Source organism: Citrus clementina, unplaced genomic scaffold, assembly GCF_000493195.1.
Source record: "Citrus clementina cultivar Clemenules unplaced genomic scaffold, Citrus_clementina_v1.0 scaffold_4, whole genome shotgun sequence".
In the NCBI taxonomy this organism is placed as follows: domain Eukaryota; kingdom Viridiplantae; phylum Streptophyta; class Magnoliopsida; order Sapindales; family Rutaceae; genus Citrus; species Citrus x clementina.
In genome coordinates, this window is record NW_006262274.1 from 12919924 (window position 1) to 12946983 (window position 27060).

Genomic DNA, 27060 nt, shown 5'->3' on the forward strand with positions numbered 1-27060 from the left:
AATTCATCTTAGAAATATTAAATATATATTCATTATAAGAAAAATGTTTAAATAAAAAAGTACAAAATAATATCTTATTATTAATTTTTATTAACATTGAAACACATATTTCTTATTTTTTAATACTTAACTTATTTTATCTTAATTTTTATTTATATGATTTATTTAATTTATAATAAATATGAATAAAAATGTATTTAAAATAAGAATAATATTGTAAAAGAATGCAATCTAGTTTAAGTGGACTTTGGGTGCAAGAAAAAAGGACAAAAGCTCACCAGAACAATGAATTTGTTTTTTTAGGGATCCAGGGTACCTCACTTAACCGCGGTATGTGGGCTATTTTAGGGCTTTGAAGGAGATGAAAAAGAGTGGGAGAGATGCTGATAATGGTGAGAGATCAAATGTGAGGGGAGAGAGTTTGAAAGAATGCCTTTCGACCTGCAAAACAACAAATCGAGGTTAGAGGTTGAGCTAGCGACCACACTCTAACGCTCAAGTCAACCACTTGAACTTTATTAGGTGATGAGAGCTTGCAAGCTCTCTGAAATGGTGGGTGGAGGTTGAAGAAGACTTCAACTCTTTTTGTGTGTGTGTTTGTGATGAGTATGAGAAAGATGGAACCTCATTGGCTTTATATAATGTATCTTGGGTACCCTGCCACGTGGCACATCTCTAGTGGTGATTTCTGTCCTTTTTGATATTCTCTCATCCTTTATCTTTATGATTATTTTTATTCCGTTAGAAGCATGTTTGGAGAGCAAGAATGCAGTTATTTAGCAAGGTTTGTTGTTTTGTGTACAAGGCATAGGCTGCACGTGGTCCAGGATGCCTCCGCAGAAGTTGTTTGGACAGTTGCAGGGTTGACAGTTTAGGACCACTGTCATTGATGTGCTACTTTTTGCTTTTTGTAGGTATGACAACCAACTATCTTTTTTTTTTTTTCCAACAAGATATTCCTTATTTGATTTTGACAAATCTAATATTCTCTTTGAGCGATAGAGATAGCACTTGTGGTAATATTTTTGGATGTTTTCTTTAATACCTAAATTTTTTCATGGCATACCCTGTGTGTCAGCTCAACTATCAGATGTACCTGGTATAGGTTGAGTACCCCACGAGGACTACTTATAGTCATAAAATCTTCACATTGACACATGACGGTTCATTTTTAATATTCTATTTCTTCCCCAAACACTACCTAAATTTATTATGTTTTATAAAATCAATAAGAGAGTAAATATTATATATATATTTATTGAAAAAACTCACAATCTCTCCCGTTAACATATTAAAAATTTTGATATAACATGATACGTATGCTAACAAAGTGGGCCGTACAATCCCACTTGATATGATCTCTATCGCCATGTGCATAGAAACCATTAAAGGATAAGGTGTTATCAACCTAAATGGAGTTTTGCCATCATCTATTCATATAGAATATTCCCATTAATTCGGTATTATAACGTGAAGAAAAGGAACATAACGTGCAATTAATACATTTTTTTTTGGACATATAATAATTCATCACATAATCACAATTATTACAAATTACAAGAGACTGGAGAGAATAGAGAAACAAGCGAGAGAGCTCTCTTTGACTGACTGACTGACCCAACAACAAACGCTTATTACATGACTCCCATACAATTCAATTACATGCAAATTAATCAATAAAACTACAAGCAGAGATGATACCCAAAAGAGACTAACAAAGACTCGACCACTCCGTCCATTTAACAATTACATCATTGCATCCAATAGCTCGCTAGCTAAATTAATCACACGTGGATTCAGTCAACTAGCTAGCTACTGAAAGTTACAAAAATTATTAGACATGATCAGTTTGTTTCTTCATCACGATTTCATTATCTTCATTTTGGATAGCACTCAACTGAGGAACCACTGAGTTTAATTCTGAACACACCATTGTGCTTAATTTGACAACATCCACGACGTGTTCTGATAATTCTTGAAGCTTTGTCTGTTCCACAATTTTCTTATTAGGGTTTTTGTAGATTACATAAAGTATCATCTGAAGAACCCCGAAGATAAACCCTAGAACATTCGGAATCTGTCAATGCAAAAGAAAAGCAAATTAATATTAGTAAATAAAAAATAGATGATAGCACTGGGCGCAAATATTAATTGATGAACTTACAGCAACGTTCAAGTCCTTGATCAGAAGGCCATAGAAGAACCACGCGACTGCGCCTATTGTGAGGAAAAATGATAAAGTAAACGGCATATACTCAACGCTCTTGGTTTTAATAACCTTTCTCTGTGAAAAAGAAAAAAAAAAAGATTCAAAATAAGCAAAAATATGAACTTCAAAATCATTTCTATGAATTACACGTTTAGCAAAAATGAAAGAGTGAGTTTTAATTACCACGATGAAAAGAGGTGCAGCAAACACACTGAGGGCAAATGTCATGCATATATACCCAAGAATCTTCTCGCGGATTGCTCCTTTTGAGAGGAAGAAAGTTAAGAGGCAGATTGCACCAAACCCAAATATATTGAGCAGCAGGAGCAGCTTCACAGTCTGGATCTGCATGAAATTTTTAGCCCTTAACGATTGTCAATTTAGAAAAATTAACTATAAGTATGTATATGTATGCGAAAGAGATTTAATAAGAGTACGTCGCAGTACAACTCTAAATCTAGTTGAAATCTGGATTTGTAAAATAATCTGGACATCTGGGCCTGAACATGACTCTGTATATGTATATGTATACATGGGCGGAAAAGATTTAATAGTGTGTTTGTGAAGATACGTACCCTAACTTTCTTTGGTGCATAAAAGACATAAACAGCAATGTAGATGGTCTGCATGACGCAGCAGAAAGTGTTGATGGTCATGAGAAAGATAGCATTTTGTTTAAGGAGAGCATAGTATATCCATATCATAGCACTGAACAGTGATATCACATAAGGAACCGATTGAAACCCTTCCGTTGATTTCTTCTTGTAAATTTTATAAAATGTCGGCCTGCAACAACACCATGCATGCATGCATGCACATTGCGTTTTTAGTAATAACGAATGTTGAAGGTTTAAATGAATAAAGCAAGAACAAAAATATATAACCGAAACATGAACTTACATGGGAGCTAGGCAGACCAAGAAGGAGGTGATATTTCCTAAAACATTGACAACAAAAACAAAAAACAAAGGTATACAATGAGTGTATTGAAATTTTTTTTATAACTTAGTAATAACGTGCCTATAATGCATGAACATATTTTGTACCTAAAAGGCCAAAAGCAGTGGCCCAAGAGTGGTGAATGGCCATCTCTACAAGGATGATATTAAACGAGTTACTGCTAAGATCACTCTCTCTCTCTCTCTCTTATCTCTTCTTTCTTTCAAGCTATGACTCATAAGCATGAAGTAGGAAGCATTTATATAGGAAGAAAAAGCCATGAGCATTAGTCAAGTTGCAAGCAACAATACGAGTGTTAAGGAGACTGAATTCTCTTTTACGCTTTGCTTTCCAGTTGTTAGCTAGCGACTTTAGGTTAAAACATAATCCAAAAAGCTTTTTCTAGCCCTAATGCTATATTTATCCGGATTTGGTCGTTAACTCTTCAGCATTAACCAGCCGCGCCCTAGTTGATAGTACCATTCGTAGTACATTCAGGGCCCCACTTTGTTCTTTATGATGTGTCACCCACCCCAACAAGTGGCTTTCAAAGTTTGAGGCTTACAACTCATATTTCAGTTCTCGAGGGAACTTGACGATACTCCCACCTTGCACTTTTTCTCTCTTCTATATGGTTCATAAAATTCCACTCCCACTTGTATGTTACATGTGGCCAATCAAATCTAAGCTTCTCGGCATCGATAATAAATAAAATCATTGATCAAACGAAAGCCTGCCCTAGCTGATTGGTTCCACCTAACAAGGGTCAAGCCTAAAAAGTTTATACGTATAACTAATTACTTGATGAGGCATGACCGTGTATCATTACTCATTCTTTTCCCATCTGCATATATTTATCAAATTTCAATTAGAATTCCGTTTTTATTTATTAAGATTTGATAAACAAACGGAAAATATATCATAATTAAATTCAATCCGTCAAATCATGTTCAGACCTTTTATTATTAATTGTAAGCTTCAACTGCTAGAGCTGATCTATGAACAAATTGTAGCTGCAATCATGCGAGCAACTAAAATCCACTTGCAGGGTTTCAGAGGATCGAGTCTCAAACTTTGTTCTGAGTCCCACTAAGTAACTTTGTGACGTGCATGCCACTTGATCGTAGTTTGCTGATCTAGCTAGGTTAAAGATTCAATCAGACGATGGACGAACGAGCCCAGCATCGTGATAAAATTTATTCCGTATTTCCCAAAAAAGAAACACCTTTTTTCAGTTGACCCTGTAGCCGTCATGCCAAAAACCTAATCCTGTAATTACTTACATGCAGTCATTCTCACGTGCCATGCTCGCATGTGCTAGCTTTCGAACTTCGTTAACCAAGAAGGCCAGAACCATAGGATGAGATTATTTCTTTAACACCTCTCATCATGTGCAAGCCCGTATATTTGATCCTTTTAAGTATAAAAGCCTACAGGAACTGCAAAGATGGGATTATCTCTTTAAAACTCTTGTCGTTTGCAACCTGATCAAGATCAACCTTATCTCTTTTTCCAATAAAAATCCCCGAGCCTAACTCGTTATATTAACACACTCACACGTGAAAGGCGGTATTTTTTACAATTGAAGTTCATGAGTCTAACTCGCTCATAAGCTTAGAGTTGCCTTGAAAGACTGAAGAAGCCCATAGGCTTAAATTATATTGATAATCTAACTCATTTAAAGGAGAGTTATCCCAAATTTATATATTTAATTTTCTTTCATTTTTTTTTTCAATCAACTAACACATTTGTTGAAGTTCGAAGGGAGATTGTCAATTTTTCCGTACTCTAATCAATATATACAATTTATTCTTACTGTTTTTCTAATAGTTAATAACACCCCTGACAGTATAAGTTTACAATATTACTCTTATTTTCAAATACACTTTTATTTATATTTATTATAAATTAAATAAATGACATGATTGGAAATTAAAATAAAAAATTAAGTATTAAAAGTAAGAAATATATTTTTTGATGTAAAAAAATTAATAATAACATATTTTTCTTGTACTTTTTACATTTAATTTTAAAAATATTATAAATATTTATTATAAGAAAATATTTACAAAATAAAAATGTACAAGAAAAAAATTTATTATTAATTTTTTTGTTAACATTAAAACGTAAATTTCTTGTTTTTAATACTTATTTTTTTATTTTAATTTCCATTTATGTGATTTATTTAATCTTTAATAAATATAAATAAAAGTGTATTTGAAAATAAAAAATAATATTGTAAACTTACGTTGTCAGAGCACTTATTGACTATTATAAAAATAATAGGGAGGTAAATAATATATATTGATAACAGTAGAGAAGAAATTGACAGTTTCTGTTCAAACATAAGACTTAAGTCCTATGAAGATGGTATTTTTTTTACTATTGATCAACCTTGTCTATTTTATAATAAAAACTCCCGAGCCTAAGTGCCTAACTGGTTACATAACTAACACACAAACGTGCAAACTAGTATTTTTTTTACTATTAAAGCCCACGGATCTATCTCGCTCATAAGCTTAGAGTTGCCCCGAATAACAGAAGAAGTTCATAAGTTTTAACTGATATTGATAATCTAGCTCATGAGATGAGAGTGATACCAAACTTTTATATTTAATTATTTTTTTATTAACTCTCATAATTATTGAAGTTCGAGCCTAGGATTTGTGTCCTACGAAGACTGCCCGTACTACTAGAACTAAACCTTTACTTTATATTTAACTTAATATAATTATTTTTAGCTAATGTAGAAAATAGAATTGTTTCTGAGAACACCAATTACATAACGTAATGTGTAAAGGAAACACCAAACACCGCCATCCACTAAGAAATTAAAAGTACACATTTGAACGTAATTACCGCTAAAAGCAAAATCTTAATGTATTTCAGGATACAGAAACTTTTTATGATTTCCATGTACAGGTTTGATATGTTGCAGATTTTGATCCTTATAAAACGAAATAATTAATATAACTTTTTGAGAGTGGAAAAGAATTTCTATTTTACAATAGAGCTTGCATAGTGGATGTGCACGTTGAGATAGTTTATGTACGGCATGTAAGAGGGCCGATCGAGCAGATGGATATCCATATATATATACATACATAAATTCTGATAATTTAAGTCGCAAAAGTGCAATTAATTGGGATGTAACTATACTTTAGGGGCTGGGGCTTCAACACTTGATATTTAATTATATATCTTTTCTAAAAATGGAAAGCAATATGGGACAAAGCATGAGCATATACAGTTCCGATATTTAAGAGTGATCTTATAATTATTTATCAAAGAAGCCCTTAGCCCTACCACTTCATGGTATGACGAAATTTCCTTTTATCTTTTCTTCTTAAAAAGTTCTATAGATAATGTAAAAGTGATGTAAGCAATTATAAATAGTATAGGTGTTAAGAGTCGGGAGTTAATTTCAAAGATATGAGGAAGCCCTTTCAGCTTATGTAAGTCATCCATTAATGTAAATTATAGTACTTTTGTCAATTTTATATCATGTCACATATATGTAAGCCCATTAGCAAAATCTTGATGAGCTTAATTAACTTAAATCTAATGCATACATTATTAGGGGGAAAAATATATTATATAATTTTCAATTTTGGTTGGCTTGCATAGTAAATCTTTTTGCGGCTGATGAGAGGATCATATAAATTAATATTTGTGAAAAAGTATAATGACGAGTCTTTGCAAGAAGATCAATTCTCACAGTAAACCCAATACAAAATCACAAAAAAAAAAGAGAAAAATATTCTTCATCAGATTATGTCTAGCCATGAAAGTGGAAATATGAAATTATTATATATACCCAAATAGGCCCCAGTAAGGGTTTACATGACAGAAAAAAAAAAAAAAAAAACACGAGAACGAGAAATTGGAGCATCATTTGCACATATGTCACGTTATAATCCCCCCTTCTACAGAAACTTTTACATCATCATTATAAAGTGAAAGAGAAAGATAAAGATGATAAAATTAAAGCACAGATAGACACACACACACACACACAGGGCAAAGGAGGAATTGATTAATTTACGTACAAGCCCATATGATCTCACACGTACTATACTCTTAACACTTGTTTAATGGATCTTGATTGCATGATTCGCGGGCCTTCTCATGCTGATCATTAGCTTGCTCATGCTCATTCTTATCATCAAAATTATTCCTACTGTTAGTTTGCTCCTCAGAAGCAGTCATATTATTTGTGCTCAATTTCACAACATCCACTGTGTGTTCGGGTACCTTATTCACATCCTCTACAACAACCCTTCTGTAATTCCTGTAGATTGCATAGAGTATCATCTGAACAACTCCAAAGATAAAACCCAATACATTCGGAACCTACCACAAAAGAACAAAAATAAAAATATAATTAATTAAAACGAGATTTATATATTAATAAAATGGTGCTCACATCCGGACGTCACGATTTTACAAATTTTGAATTTGGATTACCATCAGGATTCCATGCTAGTAAAAAATAATTCTAGACCTAAGCATGAATGAGAACTAATATGTATATATGTAAATTTGTGCAAGAAAAGAACTTACTGCAACATAGACGTCCTTTAAGAATAAGCCGTAAAAGAACCACATGACGGCATTCAGTGTGAGGAACAGAGATAAATAAAAAGGCATAAACTCCACGCTCTTGGTGCGTACGACCAGCCTCTGCAAATAAAGTGACAATAAAATATGCACAAAATTGTTAATTGTTTATTCATATATTTTACTATTCAAAAAAATAATGAAAAATAAATTAAAGTAACACCTTTCCATATATATATATATATATATATAGACTTACCATAATACTTAAAGGTGCGGCAAAAACACTGACGCTGAATACAACACAAATCCATCCGAGAAGACGAAGACGTGCCGCCGATCCTTTGGCCAAAAAGTGAGACAAAAGTAGAATCGAGCCAAATCCTCCAAAATTCAACAACAGAAGCAGCCTCAAAGTGTACAACTGCATGGAATTATATTACTATTAATTATTAAATGGTAATAAAGTATCAATATTAATCAATATCATAAATAATTCTCGGGTGCCGACACTTTTTAAATTGCAAACTGACCACCCATTTTACAGAACTGTAAACGGGGGATTTATAAAGTGCAGATGGATGATAAAACATATTTGAATATCATACCCTAGCTTGCTTTGGTGCAAAAGTGATGTAAAGAGCTAGGTAAATGGTCTCAATGACACATCCAAAAGCGTTGATGGTAATGAGAAGGAAAGCATCTTTCTTCATCATTGCGTAATATATCCAAAGCATTGCACTGAACAGAGCCACCACATATGGAAGTGATTGGAACCCTTCTGTTGATTTCTTCTTGCACACTCTATAAAACGTCGGCCTGCAAGTGCATGCAAAGTATATATACTGTCATTAGAATAAAAGTTAATAAATAGAAGAAAAGTAGAAACAAAAATATAAAAAAATTAAATTGATTAACTTACATTGGGGCTAGAAAAACAATGAAGGAGACGATGTTGCCTATTATTGTTACATGAAAACAAATGAAAATATTAGCAACAAATACATACATATATGCATGTAACATGAAAATAATATTAAGGCAATGACATTTTTGTATTTGTAAAATACCTAGCAGGCCAAAGGCAAAAACCCAGGGATCATGAGTAGAAAACATAGTCATGGCTCTTAGATGAATATGAGAAAAAAACAAAGTCAAGGCTTAAAGGAGAAACGATGCCTTGTTTTTTTTTTCTTTCACTCACATTAAACCTATGACACAAACAAGCGATGAGGGTATCGCAATATATATAGGGAGAAATGCTGCGCATTATTGCACGAAAAGAGAAACTTTTATGTTATTGGACAGAATATAGTTAAATTATTGATATGGGTAGTACAGAGAACCTGTGCACCCAAAACTTGACGTATCTGTTTTGCCAGACTTTTACGTTAAATACCAGGAACTAAAAGTGTTCACCTTTATTATAAAGCGTAAACCCTAAAGGATCGATGCTTTTGCAAGCGACAAGACAACCGTCAGAAGTACTATTAATCTAGTCTTACTACCCTACTCACTCCACTAGTTAATCACCTATTAGTGCACAGATTTCGTATGCCCCGACAGGTGTTATGTAACAGAGTTGTGATAAGTATTTTTTGTGTGATTATAAACCCTTGTTTATTTTTATAAATGTATAATTTTATACGCAAGTAATCATTATTGCGTTCTATCTCGTGGAGGCTTTTGAGTCTCACGCGTGAACAGGAGGTTCAAAGTTAGCAGCTGATTGTTACAAGTGGCATCGCTCGATATAGTGATAGTTATACGTGTCTGCCTACCTGTTTCTACAAAATATTATAATAATAATAATATTTCATATACCCTAGCAAGACCTTTCCTTTATTTATTATTTTTTATATGATTTGTTTCGGGTCTATTGAGAGTATGAATTCATATGCTCCTCACCTGCTCAGAATAGGGGCAGAGTTAAAATAAAAAGTTCAAGAGTCCCAAATGTTACGAAAAATACCATTTTAAAATCAACAAAATGTCTATTTTAAATGCTAAAATTATAATTTTAGAAATTTTTTCTAAGATTTTTTTTTTTTTTTTGCGCTCATGGGATCAAAGCACCTGTTTATTATGGACTAGCTCCTCTCCTGATTCAAAAAATTATCAATTATGACTTAAAAATCTATACTAATTAGAGACGACACCTCTATCTTAGACATAAAAAAGATATATCAGCAAATTTCATTTAATCTGTTGCAGCATTAATACTAATTTTAAGTCTTTGTTGGATTAGAGAATTGAAGGAATAAAAAAGATGAGGGCAATTTAATTAATATGTAATTTTTGAAAATTGGCTTTAGTCGTTTTTAGTGGGTTTTTGTTGAAGTGGTAGGTGAAGAGTAGAATAATGTAGAGCACCTGAAAGGATAAGATTTACTAAGTATATCTCTCATGATCCGAATAGCTTAGCATATCTTCTATGATTAGTATCATCATTATTCATTATTTTAACTACTTTTAATGCTAGATATTTTTTTTAATTTAATTAACACATAAGGTTACTACAATTGATTGTGGTGTGCACGTGTGAAGTTTATATATGCATGTAATTGATACGATCGAGGTCCTTGTTTAGTTACTTGCATGTCCAAGCAATTATTTTAGTTGACTAGCTAACACGAAATTTGGAGGGAGAATTTTACTTAATTTGCATCTCTCCGTATTCAACCATCTAAACCACAATAATTATTCCCATGTTTTTTTCTGCTAATATAATCATAATTACATTATGCCGTACTATTTAAAGTTCTTTATTAACTATAAATGTGGAATGCCTTGTTTAAACTGATTTGCCTTCCTACTTTTGAGGCTTTGACTCTAGTAGAGTAATTAGATTGTTGAAGAAAAAAAAAAAAATCACGGAAACAAAATTTTCTTTTTTGTATTTTTTTAGTTACATTACATTAGGATATTTTAAAATCATAAGTTCTATAAGAACTTTTTAAATTAGTTATGTTATAACATGATTCATAGATCTAATTAATATCAAAATAAGTCAAAAATCAACCTCCGCAATACATATAAAAAGATACAGGACTCTTGTATGACCCTAAGAATGAGATGAAGAGATGTTTAGTCTACCACTTGAGGCCAAAAAGTAGTTAATGATTTTGTATTACCTTTATATCATGCTTATTTAGTTTACTTTAAATTCACTGGTCAATATTTCATATGATCATATGACCGTTATTGTGCTTTGTAATAATTCAATCTTAAAGTTCATACGCCATTTTATCAATGCTTTAGAAGCTGACATAATGGAATTGGCCACCAGCTGGACATCACTTTAAATACTGAGGATAGAGCAGAAGAAAATAATCGTGTTCATAAATTGCAAGATAAAAAATAATATAAGCCTTTTTGCTGTTGGAGAAAATATAATTAATTGGCATAGATAAGATATGTACAAAATTAAACAAAATTTTGATTATAAAATATCAAATAGAGATGTCGGTGGATATGTTTTAAGGCACCACGCAACTTTAATTTGTTAAAATGTTAAAATGTTGTGTTGCTTTTCTTAAAATTAATGAAGTACTCATCGATCTGTTTGTGTATTGATCCATTATTAGAAGACTTGATTAGGTAAGATTAATTTCTAGCTAGCTACAAAATAAAACGAAATTTGTTACATAAAATTTAAAATTAATAGATGGACGGATATGTTTTAAGGCACAATGCTATCTTTTAAAAAAATGTTGAAATATATATATATATATATATATATATATATGTATGTATTTAAAGTACGTCTGCCATCTGTGTTGTATATATATATATATATATATATATAATTAAGCAGGTAAGGAAAATGTTAATATACCAAATCCACTAATAAATCTTTTAGTCAGTTAATATTGCAATTTCAGTATTAAAGTTAACAAAGGTGTTGATTTTTAGAGAAAAATATACATATTCAAATATGAAAAATCTATACCAATCTTTGAATTTAATCCATATTAGGTCTTTTACTTTACCTAACCTCACTATTCGAAAGGAACTTCATCAATATTAAAGAGAGAATGTTTTAGTAATTTCACTTATTTCCATTTACATAAAGAATATTACAAGTCAATTTTTTTTTTGACAAAAAAAAAAGCAATTCAAATGGCATGCATGCATGAAATAATTAAAATAAATGTCCCTTTTATTAATTATTATATAATGTTAAATACTTAAATATATTTGGACCTTTCAAAATGGCAAAGATCAAGTGGGAACTTTAATGAAACGGTAGCTACTAGCTAAGCTCTCTCTCTCCATATGTATATATGTCATATAAAAAAATTACAATGGAGTCAAAATAAGCAACAAGTTTATCGAATTCACCCGACAGCTGCCTTATTGATTCATCAATGATTGCTAATCTGGAGTGCAAATGCTTGCACATTCATGTGGCTACCTCATCCATCTTTAATGCATCGTATCATTTAAAAATTTAGGCGGTGGCGCAATGCTGATCCAACGTCCCCTCAAATCAAAGATATTATATGGCTAGCAACAAGATAAAAAGGAAGAAACGAAAAAAAAAAGTGAATAAAACTTTATATCCAAACTTCTTGGGTTTTCTTTCCTTTAATTCTTTCGCAAGTTATGTGAATCACATTAATGCACGATAGTAGCTTCTTTTTTTGAAATATATGTGTAGATCAAGATACGATCTTTGCTTTTTTTTTTTTTAATAAGGCATGTGCAAATTGAACGTCATATAAGCTAATAATTGAGAACATTCTCGTTCATAAAATTGAAGAGTTAAGGGGTTAGATTTTTATCTTTACGCGTATTTAAAATTTGTGGAGAACTTGTAATGATTAGGTAGACTTGAATATGGCCGGTGAATACTTGAAAAAAATACTCTAACACTCAAATTAGTGTTTGATTAAGATTAAAGGAATAAATAAAAAAGAGTTTTCTCTTTCTAAAAGTGAACATTGTTCTCAAAGGCCAAAGACCCCTTTTTTTAGGCCTTTGTTTGTAGATGACCAGTGATGTGAATTAAGGTTTTGTCTTGAACCTTATTCTTAAGGACACATGTCATGTGTCATTACTATACACATGGATATAAATTTGCTTGTGGGAAAATATACATATGTATTCTATATGAAATTGGACATATTTTTCTCATATCATAAATTTTGGAATCAGTACTAGTCTAATTTCTCTTGTTATCATTTTTTATAAGTTCCTGAAGAATTCTATATTGGGTGTTATTTCCCCATATATATATACGGTGGCGAAATTAGTATATTTTTTGGGGGTGGGTTATTAGATTTATTTTTATTTTTTTAAGTATTAATAAAGGTAAATTTATAAAATATAATTAACTTTTTTTTTTCAAAAACTTACTCAGGCTGCCAACTCTTAACTTCGCCTATATATAATATATATATATATATAGAAGAGTGGATACGTGGTCTGATATAGTTCCTTTGAAATATGATACAAAGATAGTATATAATTGATGGCAATTAAACATCAATATGATTGCGTAACTAGTTATTTCATGTTGATTTTGCGCAATCAAAGAGCCTTAATATAAGCATAACAAAGTAGATACCCATAATACAAATCAATTTAAACAGTTGTGTTTTAGAAAATATTATACGACCCAAGTGGTGACGTAAGGGTGTAAAGTGATGTCTGAAAATTAAAACAAAACAAAATAGAGATAAAACCATGTCATTTCCCCTTTGTCTCTGTCACCCTTATGTCACTGTTTGCGTCAAGTATCAATGCTCTTGTTCTTTTTTAATCGCAGCCCTCAACATTTTCTCATTTTTTTTGAGACTTAAATATATTTGTACACATTTTCGGCATGTTTCTTTTTTTATTATTATTTTTAATTGGATACTAAAGTAGAACGAGTTGGTGTGTGTAATTTCTAATTAATAATAAACAAGTTAAAATAGTTAAAAGTCAACAACTCTTAACTTGAATTATTTAGTAACTGATTACTTAGGGTTCGACCCTCACTATACTGTGGGAGTAAAAAGTTAAAAATTATTCTCAATGGAACGTCCATCGTGAAAAATGTCTAACAAATTTGAAATTTTAGGTGTAAATTTAAGCATAAATGGTTCTATGGTGTAGTGGTTAGCACTCTGGACTTTGAATCCAGCGACCTGGGTTCGACTCCCGGTAGGACCTTTTGAACTGGCAAATCAAATCCTTGGAAAATGGCGACCCCCTACTCGTTAGAATGTGGGCTCTTTTGGGCATTAGCGTGTTCAATTGGGCCAAGAGACTTGTAAATCAAGTCCCTAGAATTTTAACGTCACATTGAACTGGGCCCAATTTTCAAATTGTAAATCAAGTCCTAGAATTTAAACTGCACTGGATAATGTGACTGGGAAAAATGGTAAGTTTTTTTTTTAAGACTTTTTTTCCCCTTCTCATGAAGATTTTAATTTAGTCACACAATTTTTATTTAAATAATAAAATCACCCAAAGATAAGTACAGTCAATTATTTGGGATTTACTAGGTGAACCAAATGGTGTCTATTTCTCATTAAAAAAAAAAGGAGTCTATTTCAAAATTTAAACAACTTAGTAGTTGGTTGTCTATCCAAATCCCCTCTCTAAGATTCATTTATTAAGATTTGTTGTCCTCAAGATTTTTCCTTTTCAATTCCCAAAACCCCTTCCATACATAAATTACAAACTTATAAATATATGCTTAGAATGCATGCTCAAATAATCTATTGATAATTCAACTTTATTAAATTTGAAAGAATTATGAAAATGGTTGTTTGTATCTTGAGAAAGTATTAAGAAAATTCTAGAAGAGTTGTGAAACTCAATTCGTTATTTCTTAAACTCAGAATGTTACAAATTGTGGATATTTATACTTACATTTCTCAATTTCAATTAGTGTAACTAATCAAAGAATTAATCCATTAACTTTCATCACAATACATTTTGTGTTTCTAACAAACTGTAACTAACTAAACTGAGCTGGCATCTAAGCTGGCAGCTACACGTTTGCAACACTCTGTATTATGCTTTAACTTAAGCTTTTCATTCCTCTGTTTTTCCTTGCTTCTTTCTCCATAATGAGCTACTCTAACAGTCTCCCTCAAACTCAGCGGACAAAGATGAACGTTGAGTTTGGCTTTTAAGTAATTAAACTTTACAAATGATAAAGGCTTGGTCATTATATCAAGAACTTGTTCTTCACTTGGCACATATTGAATGCTTAGCTCTCCTGCAATTACTTTATTTCGAATAAAATGCATATATATGCTTTGTTCTTGAATGGTAAACCAGATTTCTTGCCAACTCTGTAGCACTGACATTTTCACACCAAATTATTGGTTTCTCTTTGCAATCTATCCCCAGTTCTATAAACAAGGACTGCAGCCAAGTTAATTCAGCACTTGCTGCTGCCAATGCTCTATACTCACTTTCTACACTGGATCTTGTTATAATAGCCTACTTCTTTGAGGACCATGATATCAAATTATTGCCCAAATAGATACAATAAGCTCCAATGGATTTCCTATCATCTAAATCACATGTCCAATCTGCATCTGTAAAACTAGTGAGCTTCATGCTTCATTATCTTATAAATTTCAAACCATAGTCTTAAGTGTCTTTTAGGTACCTTAATACTCTTTTACAAGCCATTAAATGTTGTAGAGTAGGAGTAGAAACATATTGACTAAGTTTATTGACAGCATAAGCAATTTCTGGCCTGGGTAATATTAGATATTGCATTCCCCCAACTATACTTCTATAGTGTGAAGGATCTTCAAGATAACATCCAAGCTCTCATTGAACAACTTTCTGCAACCTTGTTTCAGTGCTCATAAGAGTATTAATTCCTTTGCAGTCTGTCATTTCAACCTTGGACAACAAATCTCTCACATATTTCTTTTGTGACAAATAGATACAGTCTGCATCATACAACACTTCAACTCCAAAAAAGTAAGTGCCTGTTTGGTATGGCTTATTTAAGAGTCATAAGTGCTTATTTAATCGTATAAGCACTTTTTAAAATTTTTTATGGTGTTTGGTTATTTTTTTAATAGAGTTTTTTTAGCTTAAATAAGCTAATTTACCTCTACTAGTAAAAGCCCAAAATTTGAGCTTTTGGGAGTAGAGGCTATAGAGCTTTTCTAAAAATATATAATATAAAAAATATCATACAGTTTAATGGTTCAAAAGTGTTTTTTTTATTGACAACCAAACACCCAATGACTTTTTGTCCAAAAGCTCTATTGGTATAAGCTCTACTGCTATAAGCTCTACTGTTATAAGCTCTATTTAATAAGCTGTACCAAACGGAGCCTAAGACAAAATTCCAAGGTCTTTCAGAGCAAATGTCGTATTGAACTGAACTATAAATCTTTCCAATTCTGCAGTGTTTGATCCTGTAATCAAGATGTCATCAACATATATGAGTATTAGAATCAGTGATGTTGAACTTCTTCTAATAAACAAGGAAGAATCTGAACTAGTGTTAACAAAGCCCCAATGCAGCAGACAACTTTTGAGCTTATCATACCAAGCTCTTGGAGGTTGTTTGAGTCCATATAAGGATTTATTTAGCTTGCACACATAACTGAGTTTTTAATTATCAATAAATCATTTAGGTTGACACATGAAAACCTCTTCTGTTAATTCTCTATTAAGAAAGACATTATTGACATCAACTTGCCTTACTTTCCACTGATTCATTACTACTAAACTTATCACTACTCTGACAGTGCTGGTTTAATTATTGGACTAAAGGTTTCAAAATAGTTCACACCTGCTGCTTGTTGAAATCCCTTAGCAACTAGCCTTGCCTTGTATTTAGCCACACTTCCATTAGTATTGTACTTGATTATGTATATCCATTTGTTCTCAACCACTTGATGATTAGCTTGTCTTGGAACTAATGTCCATGTACCATTTCTGATTAAAGCATCATACTTCTCCTTCATTGCTTGCAGCCACCTTGAATTACTTAATGCCTTTTGTACAATGTTTGGTTCTTTGTGAATAAGAGTAGCAATATACACTTTTGGCTTCAAGATACCTGATTTGCCCGTGGTTATCATCTGGTGTGTGTTTTGTGGTGGATGGGAAGGTATAGTGGGATTATTTGACTGTCGTTGAGGGGAGTTAAGAGTTTGAGGTAGTGATGAATTGTGTATAAGTTCATTGGATGATGGATATGTGTGTAAGGGTGAAGTATTGCTGATTGTACCTTGCTGTAGCTCTTGATTAATTTCTTGATGTACAGGATAAACTGAAGTGCTTGTACCACTACTTTCTGAACTCACTGAGGTTGGATTATTAGTGCTGTCACTAAGAAGAATTGGTATGATAGGTAAAGTAGAAAGATGATGTACTTGTTGAGAAGTAATAGAATGTGAAGACTGAGAATCAGAGGTTGTATGATTAAGAAATGCAGAATCTGTAGCATATGGAAATGTGAACTCATTAAAGACAACATGTCTGGGATTATAGATTTTGCCTGAAGCATGCAAGCATTTATATCCCTTGTGTGATGGACTATAACCAATGAATATACATTTGCTAGAATGATAAGTAAATTTGTGTTTGTTAAAATCCATCAAATAAGGATAACGTATGCAGCCAAAGCATATGAGCATGTCATAGTCGGGTTTATGCTTGAAAATCTTTTCATATGGGGTCAAGAGTTTTAGGACAGGTGATGACAATCTGTTAATATGGTATACTACTATATGGAAAGCATCTCACTAGAATTGAAATGGCAACCGAGCTTGAGAAATGAGAGTTAGTCCTAATTCTACAATATGTCTGTGTTTTCTCTTAACCAACCCATTTTGATGATGTATAAAAGGGCATGAATGTCTAAAGATAATGCTTGATTGGTTTAAAAATTCTATAAAAGGTTTATACTCCCCACTCCAATCAGATTGCAGTGTTTTAATAGTGGTGCTAAATTGATTTTCCATCTGCAATTTAAAGAGTTTGAAAACTTCTAATGCATTTGACTTGCATTTTAAAGGATATATCCAGGTGTATCTGCTGAAAATTATCAACAAAGCTTATATGATAGTGATAACCATCTCTAGATAAAGAAGGAGAGGATCCCCATAAGTCTGTATGTATAAGCTCAAGTACTTGAGTGGTTTTAGTATTTGTGGAGGGAAAATGAAGTTTATGAACTTTGCCCATTTGACATGCTTCACATGTTGTTTGATGCAACTGATGCATTTGATATGTAGGAATGGAAATAAATTTGATATTTTTGAGCATGTGTGACATCACTTGATGGCCAAATCTGCAACATAGACAGCGTTAGGAGTAGAGAAAGAGTCTATATAATGATTCATTGAATCCATATCAGGCATCTGGTGACTAGAATAGTCTGTACATTATTGTGTTTCAAAAGGTCCAATAACACTCAAATGTGGTTCAAAACTTGCCATATATGCAGACCTTTGACTTATTCCTCTTCCAAAATTTCTAAGTTGAGGCACATAGTTTTCAACAAATCTATGCCAACAAGCATCTGCAGTGTGTCCAGATTTGTGACAAATCTAATATACTGGTATGTTTTCTCCAAATTCATTTTTCGTGGACAATAAATTTTGACAAATGATTGCATTAGAAATGCTTCTATTATATGATGTTGGCCTATAAGACTGTATGTGCATTAATTGTCCCCTGCCAAAACCATGAGCACCATTGGCAAAACCTCTTGGATTTGCATTAAACATCATTCCCCTTCCTAAGTGTCCTTGATATCCATTATAGCCTCCTCTTCTGTTATATCCCTTAGTTTGAGGGTAATTCACATTCATCATTCCATAATTGGCATTAAACACATTTTTAGCATTTTGGCTTTTTTCTAACCTAGCTTCATGTGTTAAGAGCAATGCATATGCATCATCATATGACATTTTATTAACAATGATTATTGATGCAAGATCTAAGTATCTAGGTCCTAATCAATTCAAGATTTTTATCAATAGATCTTTTTTAGAAATAAGACTTCCAGCACATGCAAGTTTATCAGCTAGTGCTTTGACCTTTAGACAGTATTCTTCAACAGTCATATTTTCTTTTCTAAGAATATTCAATTCATATCAGAGTTACATGAGCTTAGCTTCAGATTGAACACCAAACCGTTTCTCAATACATTTTCAAGCCTCAAAAGAATTATCACAGTTGAGAATAAAGCTCAAAATATCTTCGCTAATTGAAGATAAGATCCAGCTAAGAAGAGTTTGATCCTGATCTTATGCTCTCCAATGGATGTAAGCTGGATTTTCAATTTTCTGTATTGATCCATCAGCTTCTATGTGAGTAATGTATCGATCTGGTATCATTTGATCATCATAAATAAGATGTTCAAGTCGATTTCCTCTAATCGAGGTAAGAACCTGCTTGCGCCATAGCATAAAGTTTAATCTATCAAGTTTGACTGGAGTGCTGAAAGAAAATGAGATTTGAGTTGATTGATTTGTAATAATGTGACTTGGATTAGCGGTTGTACTACTCGAACTAGTCATGAGTGGGTCTGATACCATGAAAGAATTATGAAAAGAGTTGTTTGTTTCTTGAGAAAGTATTAAGAAAATTCTAGAAGAGTTGTGAAACTAAATTCGTTATTTCTTAAACTCATAATGTTACAAACTGTGGATATTTATACTTACATTTCTTAATTTCAAGCAGTGTAACTAATCAAAGAATTAATCAACTAATTTTCATCACAATACGTTTTGTGTTTCTAACAAACTATAACTAACTAAACTAAGCTGGCATCTGAGCTGACAGCTACACGTCTGCAACACTCTGTATTATTCTTTAGCTTAAGCTTTTCCTTCCTCTGTTTTTCCTTGCTTCTTTCTCCATAATGAGCTACCCTAACAAAATTCAAACAAAAAAATTATCATATCACATTTTTTAGTGAATAAAATAACATCAAATCTAACAATCTTATAGGAGCGAATTATGTATCTAACTGATCTCTTATATTATAATAAAAAAATAGAAAAGTATTAATATTGATCTCTTGTTCATGATAATCCCTTAAAAAAAAGGGGTATATAGCAAAATTTTTAATTTTCTTCTAAGGTAATAAATTAGATAGTGCTATTTTTTATTATTAAAGGGATTAGAATGTTGTTGATGGAAGAAATTTAACATTGTCGTTTATGTAGCATTTATTTTTTTGTTTGAAATTTGAATGATTCTAATGTTGCAGAAATCTGAATGAGTCTGAATATATATGTCTAAGTAATATGTGTTTTTATTTTTATTTTTAATGCATTAGTGTAAGTGATAAGTTATTTTGTTTTTATAAACTCAAAATATCTTAAATTTGACATTTTTACGCTTACATTCTTGAAAAGTGTAATATACTTAGAATTTTAAATAGGTATATATTTACGATATTATCTAGTATTATAGTATTTATATGTTATATGTATTTATATATTTATATACATAAAAAAATGTTATATACTTATAAAAGAATTTGCTTAAAATTCAAATTGAATATTATGTTAAGAACTTAATACTAAGTAAAAGTTAAGATCTTGAGAAATTCTAATTTGACATCGAAATTAGTAAATTACGTTATAGTTAATTTAAAAAAAATCATTTTGATTGGAGGGGAAAACAAAACAAAGGGTTATTAGGTTTTACAAAATAGGTAGGAAATAAATACATTTGATGAGGGTATTTGTGAGAAAAAAATGATTTTCCATTCAAGACATTTTATCATTCGTATAAAAGTCAAGATTTTTTTTTTCTTTTTCATTCGTATAAAAATGTCTTACAATAAAATTTGAAACATAAAAATAAAGAAGCTGGATCTTTTATAATTTTATCAAAATACACGTTTTTCCAACCAAAACAAAAAGTATATCATACAAACAAAAACTATACACGATTGATAGGTAATTTCTTTGCATAAAAGAATCTTTTTCAACAAATGCCTATATATAGATGTGTACATAAATCTTTTAAAGGGAAATTATCAGCCATATGCTCTTAAATGACACTCGTATCAAATGTATGTGAACACTTTTTAAGTGTATCACTCGTATACCCTAAGTTGATAAAACACTTCTGTCGTCCACCAATCCGTTAACTTCCGTTTGCAAGCGTTGACATCATAAGGGTAATTTAGTCTTTTAAGATTGACAAAACTTTGATTTAAAAAAACGACATGTCATCCCATTTACCTAGTAAAAAATGACATGTTATATGATATATATTTATAAAAATGGCATGTCATCCCATTTATCGGATAATTGTTAATAATTGCTAAAAAAAAACTACTTTACAACCGAATCTACTCCTCCAAAATTTAACCTAAATTTTTGAAAGTCTACTCCTCCAAACTCCAACTGAAAATTTTTATGGTATAATATGTATAATTGTAAATAATATATTGTTAATAATTTTTTATGGTATAATATGGATATTTTTTTATAGATAATTGTTAATAATATGTACCATTAATAATTCATTTTTTAATAAAAAAATGTATTGTTAATAACAAAATAAAAAAATTATGTATTAAAAATTTACGTTAATTTTTTGGGTAAAATTATATTTTTACTTTATTTTGAGTTTTAAGAGCAAAATAGTCAATTTATCATAATTCTGTTAATTTTTTAACAGAAGTTAACAGATTGGTGGACGGCAGAAGTATTTTATCAACTTAGAGTATACGAGTGATACACTTAAAAAATATTTACACATGTTTGATATGAGTGTCATTTAAAAATATATGACTGATAATTTTCTTTTTTTTAAATTTTAATCATGAGCCACGAACAAATTTTAAGCATTGTTTTGTAATCGTGTCTGCTCGCATGCTTTTGAGTTGCTGACACGTGAAGAAGAAGGACGGGGTACGTGGTAATCAAATGTTTGTATTGCCTTGTCAATGGAATCAGTCAATCTAAGCTCGCCAACTGACTCTGTCGGAACTGAAACTAAGGTCTAAAGAATATACCTGTACGCATGTGTATGTATACATATATATAGTTTAATCACCTTAATTAATTTTCTAAATTAACCACCTTAATTATTTTGTGGGGGGTTTAACATATGTGTAAATTAAAAAGTAAAAAAAAGAAAGTCAATGGCTCCCTTTAATTATTATTATTATTATTTTTTTAAAAGAGTAGAAAAGGAGCCGCCTTTCTTTGCTTTGCTAATGCTTGCTGTTGCGCGTGCCTTTTCAATTTTGAGTACTTTTTTGACCTTGCTGTATAGAGAGAGAGAGGGAGGGGGGTTGTTTTAGAGAGAGAAACTGAAGAAGGTATGTACGTGGGCCCATCTCTTTCTTCTCTGGCTCCGGATTCCGGTGGTGAGTCCGGTTTGGTCAGAACTTATCAAGCCTGGAAAGGCAGCAATGTAAGTTTTTGTTACTCTTTTAACATTCTTTTATCTTGGATTTTATTATTTGTCCTGGGTATATAAAATCTAACTTTTTATTTATTTATTTTTTTGTGTTAAGCTAAATGGCATTTAAATTTAGTTTGGGAAAAGAAAAAATGTTTGTGGCTTTGATCTTGCTGTGAGTGAGTCAATCAGTTTGTTATTGAATTGGCTTAGTGGTTGACTTGTTGTTCTTGATTGGAACTTTTTTTTTTCTTTTTAAAGCTTAGTTGATCTGATAATTTCTCTATTATAATTAGTTTTCTTGGTTATGTACTTAATCTCAATACAGGCATTTAAATCAATTTGTTGCTTTTTTGTACTCATCAGCTTAAAAAATCAGGGTTTTGTTCTCACACTGCAATCGGTTTTAGTAACTTTAATAGAAACGAATTTGGGACATTGAAATGCAGTGGAACTAGGACGTAGTAATCGTGAATTTATTATAGATGTATTTGCTACTGGGAGAGCATTCCCAAATGGCATGACTGTAATCGGCAGTGCAAGCACGGTATTAAGCAACTTAATGTTTGACTTGGGGGAATCCCTTTGCAGTTTCAATCAATTAAAACATCAATGCATATAATCTCACATTGAAATGTTCTCCGACGTCTGTGCGCATGGATACACTAATTATGCTCGTGTTTTTTGAATCTTGGTTATTCCATTTTTCAGGTATTCTTTCTTGGGGGGAGGCTTATTTTTGGACCTGATGTCAGATCGCTCTTCCTTACCATCTTCCTAATTGTTGCACCTGTTGCTGTTTTCTGCGTCTTTGTGGCCAGAAAGTTGATGGATAATTTTCCACATCACCTGGGAATATCAATAATGGTCATTGTTATTGCTCTCACATTATTTGTAAGTTCTTTTCTTTTTTAGAAATGCATTTTCCTTTGTCATCTTTTATTCTGCTGCTGGCTTATGTTCTGAATTTGGCTATCATCGTCACTGCCAACAATTAAGAATCTGTACTGAAGTTCTGATATTCATCAGTGAAATAAAGTTGCCCCATTTTCTGATTCAAGTATCATATTGCTTATTTTGCATATTTAATGCTAATCTTTTGAATTAATGGATATACTTGTTTTTCCAGGCTTTAATTCTTCTTCTGCTAACCTCAGGAAGAGACCCTGGTGTAATAGCTCGTAATGCCAATCCTCCAGAGCTGGAAGGTTATGAAGGGACTGAAGTTGGACCCGGCCAAACTCCACAATTATGTTTGCCACGAACAAAAGATGTTGTTGTCAATGGAGTGGTTGTGAAGATCAAGTATTGTGACACCTGCATGCATTATAGACCTCCTCGTTGCTCTCACTGTTCAATATGTAATAACTGTGTGCAAAAATTCGATCATCACTGCCCTTGGGTTGGACAGTGCATAGGATTAGTAAGTTTTCTGTCTTACTTGAAATTGTCCTGAGGTCTGCTCTAGGGAAACCTGAATTAGCTGTTTCATCTGGTTCTTAGTTTTATTTTCACAGACACCCTCTTGGTGGAGTGTTTCACTTTTTATGAGATTATCTAAAACAAGATACCTCATCCAAAGATGAAGCGGAAGAAAAACAAAAGCCACCTTTTACACTTGTAACTGCAACTGCAATCAATCCAGGAAAATGTTATGTTAGTCCATATTTAGGTAATTGGCAGGCTATCCATCGTATCTCTAAGGATAATAGTATTGCTGATAATGAAATGTTCAGTATAATAATTGTAAAATATTTTAGGGATGCACATAATTAGTACTTAACTGCCAAATATTCTTCGTTTGTTATCCAGCTATTACTTGCACTTGATCAATCACAAGCATTTGTTACCACTATTGAAATTTGAGTATACACGCCGGATAGATGTCTGACTAGAAATTTTCTTCTGATTATGTTTGCAGCGCAATTACAGATTCTTCTTTATGTTTGTCTTCTCTACAACTCTTCTTTGCATATATGTGCATGCATTTTGCTGGATCCGCATCAGGAAGATCATGAACGGAGAGAATGTATCAATATGGAAAGCAATGACCAAGAGTCCTGCTTCTATTGCGCTCATAATCTACACTTTCATTTCTGTCTGGTTTGTGGGTGGACTAACTGTCTTCCATTCATATCTCATCAGCAGAAATCAGGTGAGACATTCATTCATGATACTTGAAATCCTATTTGAATTTCCTTTCTTGCTTTATTGTCCTCCCATCACCAATTGCACTACCCTGCATCTATTTGGGAAATGTGCATGATTTACAGTAAATCAATGAGACTTCTCCCTCAAATAGAAAAATCAAGAATTAATGTCTTTTTACAGTTACAAGTGAAGTCCTGGAATATTACCCGAACCCTGCAAATTGAATTTTCTTCTTGCTCGTTATGCCTGAAATCTTGTTTATAATTGTTTTGGCAGTCTACTTATGAAAACTTCAGAAATCGATATGATGAACATGTCAACCCATACAACAAAGGGGTTATAAAGAACTTCATGGAGGTATTCTGCACCAGTATCCCTCCATCTAAGAACAATTTCAGGGCAAAGATTCCTAAGGAGCCAGCAATTACTTCTAGAAGAATAAGTGGTGGATTTACTAGTCCAAACATCAGGAAACCTGTCAGTGACATAGAGATGGGAAGGAAGCTAGCTTGGGGTGAGGCTGTCCGAGAAGCAGACGGAAGTGAAGGAAGAACCAACAATGATGACAATGTAGATAAGCTTGGGGGATCAGCTGATCATGTCACCGCTGATTTAAGTAGGATCCTTCCCCCAGAGGGCATGGAGGGCCGAAGTATCTCACATCATAGGCGTTCTAGTTGGGGAATTAAAAGCGGGAGCTGGGATATATCATCTGAAACTTTTGCTTCAGCTGTTGAGGCATCAAAGCAGGTTCCTGGCAGCAGCAATGGCAACTTGACACGAGAGAATCAACAAGTGCAGACAAACTTGAAAGTGTAAAAACTCAAAAAACAGGAAGAAGATAAAGATGTATTCTGGAAAAAAATGAAAGAAAATTGGTGTGGATTTGAATTGGAGATGACTAGAGCTAGTGCACTTTGGCAGTTAACTGAACTATGTAAAATACTGAAATGGTTGAAGATTGGTTTTCATGGAATGTGAAGGTTTTCAGTGAATGGAATGGAGTGTGGCTGCTGTGGCTCCATGAATTTTCTATAGCCCTCGTCACTTTCCTCCTGTCCCCTCCCCTCCTGTTTGCTTGTGTATAGTTTCAGCATCTGTTTGGTATTACTGTGATTTCTAAAACAATGTGTATGCTTTAATGTTCCTAAGAGGAAGCAAGAAATTGAGATTGAATGCTCCCATGTTCTTCCCAATCCACAAACACATTTCCAGGTGTTTAGAGCTCAAAAACTGTCAATACCAGGCGCCTCTTCTTTCTCGTACAAACACAATTAGCAAATTTCTACCTCTTTCTATGGTTAATATCGAAATTCTGTTGTAATAATGAAATCCTACGGAGCCTTTTCAACCGGAAACTTTTGGATTGGGGACAATCTATTCACATTTCAGTCTCCTCGTTACTGGAATTATCAACTAGGTTTGCCTTATCAGCATTGTCCCGCAAACCGGCACACATCACATCAATTTGCATATACAAGCAAAAAGTATAACTCATAACAATTAAAAGTACCATAAAAAAAAAAGTATCCAGAAAAATGATTATAAGTAGCGAAAGTACAAAAACCATATTAATTTAAAAGTTTACAGGGATGCAATATGAATCAGTTCAACAATACTAAGTTTCTTTCTCTTTTAGATACTGATGTCGGAGAAATAAAATCTTGTAAGCAGGATCGAAGGTCAATGCTTCCATGAACTTCACTGCATAGACTGAAATCGTTTCATGATGATAACGCTCATATCTAAGTAACGCTGAGCACAGTTGGCGAGGCAAGCTGATTCACTTGAGCTGAATTTACTCCCAGGCGTACTCGTGATGCATTTGTCCCAGCAGACATTTGTTAGCTTTGCCACCATCTCATTAAGCATGGCCTTTTCCTTTTCTTGCTGTAAAACCACAACTAGTTAGATGTAATCCCAAAATACTACAAAATGGTGAAGCTATTGAGAATTAATCATACAAAATAACAATAAGACTTATAAAACAATTTGATGCAGAAGATGGAGACTGACCAATCAGCATCAATCCCATTCACTTCATATGACCCAATTTACTAGGATTGTGTTTTTGGCAATAAAGATTAGATGAGAGTCTAAAACATAGACAAACCAAGCTAATTTAAGTAAAATAAGTTGGAGACTTGACCAATCAGCATCCTAAAGGCCCATTTACGAGTGTTGCACTGTGGGAGCCAAGCAGCTTCGCTGCTACAACGCAGCTTCAAAACAAGATTTTTAGCTTTAATCTCCTTTTCAGAGGGCTGCACTCCAAATGCAGCCTAGGCCAAGGAATAAGAAGCTGACACTAAAGCTAAAAAATGGCTCAATCCACAAAATGATACAGACATAGACTGAATGCAATTCAAATAAGTTATACTATAATTTGCTACCTTAGATTTCAATAGCATCCAGCAATCAGAGGTTTAATCACTCGCATTAAATCCACTATTATAGTAGTCAAACTGAATCAAATTATACAGCCAACAAATCAATGGGTGTTTAAACTCAAACTTCATTTCTAGCAGCTAGACCCCAAAAAGTAGTAAAACAGGATTCTGGAATTGAAATGCTGATACGAAAATCAAGCTAAAGCAAAATAAAACCGATAGGTATAACACAGAAACAGCTCGATTCAGCACCAATTATAGTTACTAATATTCACACGTCTGCTAAAATTACACAACCTAAGCACTTCCAATTATCAACATCTTGATTTTATTTTCTGATTATTATTTCTTTTTCCAGATAAGGCAATACCCAGTTCTCTTCACAAAAAAAAATACAACATTTGGTGTCGCATTAAACGCCGAAACGCTATCTAAACTAAAAACCTAGCTAAC

At 32.5% G+C, this 27060-nt stretch overlaps 4 protein-coding genes and 1 non-coding gene across 5 annotated transcripts in view; 2 read left to right on the forward strand and 3 right to left on the reverse strand.

The window, feature by feature from the left end:
* Positions 1-1542: 1542 nt before the first annotated feature.
* Positions 1543-3360, reverse strand: LOC18045408 (bidirectional sugar transporter SWEET10). The gene is made up of 6 exons (XM_006436837.2): positions 3256-3360; positions 3110-3146; positions 2785-2995; positions 2393-2554; positions 2165-2284; positions 1543-2077 (listed from the first exon to the last, which is right to left on the reverse strand). The coding sequence occupies exons 1-6, from the start codon at positions 3296-3298 to the stop codon at positions 1835-1837; spliced, it is 816 nt and encodes a 271-aa protein (XP_006436900.1). The 5' UTR covers positions 3299-3360; the 3' UTR covers positions 1543-1834.
* Positions 3361-7025: 3665 nt separating this feature from the next.
* On the reverse strand, positions 7026-8853 carry LOC18044986 (bidirectional sugar transporter SWEET12). The gene is made up of 6 exons (XM_006436838.2): positions 8779-8853; positions 8631-8667; positions 8317-8527; positions 7968-8132; positions 7712-7831; positions 7026-7501 (listed from the first exon to the last, which is right to left on the reverse strand). Exons 1-6 carry the CDS (start codon positions 8828-8830, stop codon positions 7229-7231), a joined length of 858 nt encoding a protein of 285 aa, XP_006436901.1. The 5' UTR covers positions 8831-8853; the 3' UTR covers positions 7026-7228.
* Positions 8854-13798: 4945 nt separating this feature from the next.
* Positions 13799-13870, forward strand: TRNAQ-UUG. Its single transcript has one exon. It is a non-coding gene; the product is annotated as a tRNA-Gln (tRNA).
* Positions 13871-21862: 7992 nt separating this feature from the next.
* LOC18044987 (probable protein S-acyltransferase 7) lies at positions 21863-25421 on the forward strand. Its single transcript, XM_024185500.1, has 5 exons — positions 21863-22078; positions 22778-22960; positions 23196-23489; positions 23988-24221; positions 24494-25421. The coding sequence occupies exons 1-5, from the start codon at positions 21986-21988 to the stop codon at positions 25034-25036; spliced, it is 1347 nt and encodes a 448-aa protein (XP_024041268.1). The 5' UTR covers positions 21863-21985; the 3' UTR covers positions 25037-25421.
* A 353-nt stretch (positions 25422-25774) lies between these two features.
* The window catches only part of LOC18044988 (mitochondrial import inner membrane translocase subunit TIM8), a 1717-nt gene continuing 431 nt past the window's right edge, over positions 25775-27060 (reverse strand). The window contains exon 2 of the mRNA XM_006436840.2: positions 25775-26107. Within this exon, the coding sequence (XP_006436903.2) occupies positions 25919-26107 (189 nt within the window). The 3' untranslated portion in view covers positions 25775-25918. The remainder of the gene's footprint in view (positions 26108-27060) is intronic.

Excerpts from the sequence above, each read along its gene's own strand:
- LOC18044986 (XM_006436838.2), bottom strand. The coding sequence starts at position 8,830 with ATGACTATGTTTTCTACTCATGATCCCTGGGTTTTTGCCTTTGGCCTG. Across the intron at positions 8,133-8,316 it reads TTGCACCAAAGCAAGCTAGG|TTGTACACTTTGAGGCTGCT; the intron begins GTATGATATTCA and ends AATTCCATGCAG. Across the intron at positions 7,502-7,711 it reads TAAAGGACGTCTATGTTGCA|GTTCCGAATGTATTGGGTTT; the intron begins GTAAGTTCTTTT and ends CTTTTGTGGTAG.
- LOC18045408 (XM_006436837.2), bottom strand. The coding sequence starts at position 3,298 with ATGGCCATTCACCACTCTTGGGCCACTGCTTTTGGCCTTTTAG. Across the intron at positions 3,147-3,255 it reads CACTGCTTTTGGCCTTTTAG|GAAATATCACCTCCTTCTTG; the intron begins GTACAAAATATG and ends TCAATGTTTTAG. Across the intron at positions 2,555-2,784 it reads ATGCACCAAAGAAAGTTAGG|ATCCAGACTGTGAAGCTGCT; the intron begins GTACGTATCTTC and ends AATTTCATGCAG.
- LOC18044987 (XM_024185500.1), top strand. The coding sequence starts at position 21,986 with ATGTACGTGGGCCCATCTCTTTCTTCTCTGGCTCCGGATTCCGGTGGT. Across the intron at positions 22,961-23,195 it reads TTATTGCTCTCACATTATTT|GCTTTAATTCTTCTTCTGCT; the intron begins GTAAGTTCTTTT and ends TTGTTTTTCCAG. Across the intron at positions 23,490-23,987 it reads TTGGACAGTGCATAGGATTA|CGCAATTACAGATTCTTCTT; the intron begins GTAAGTTTTCTG and ends TTATGTTTGCAG.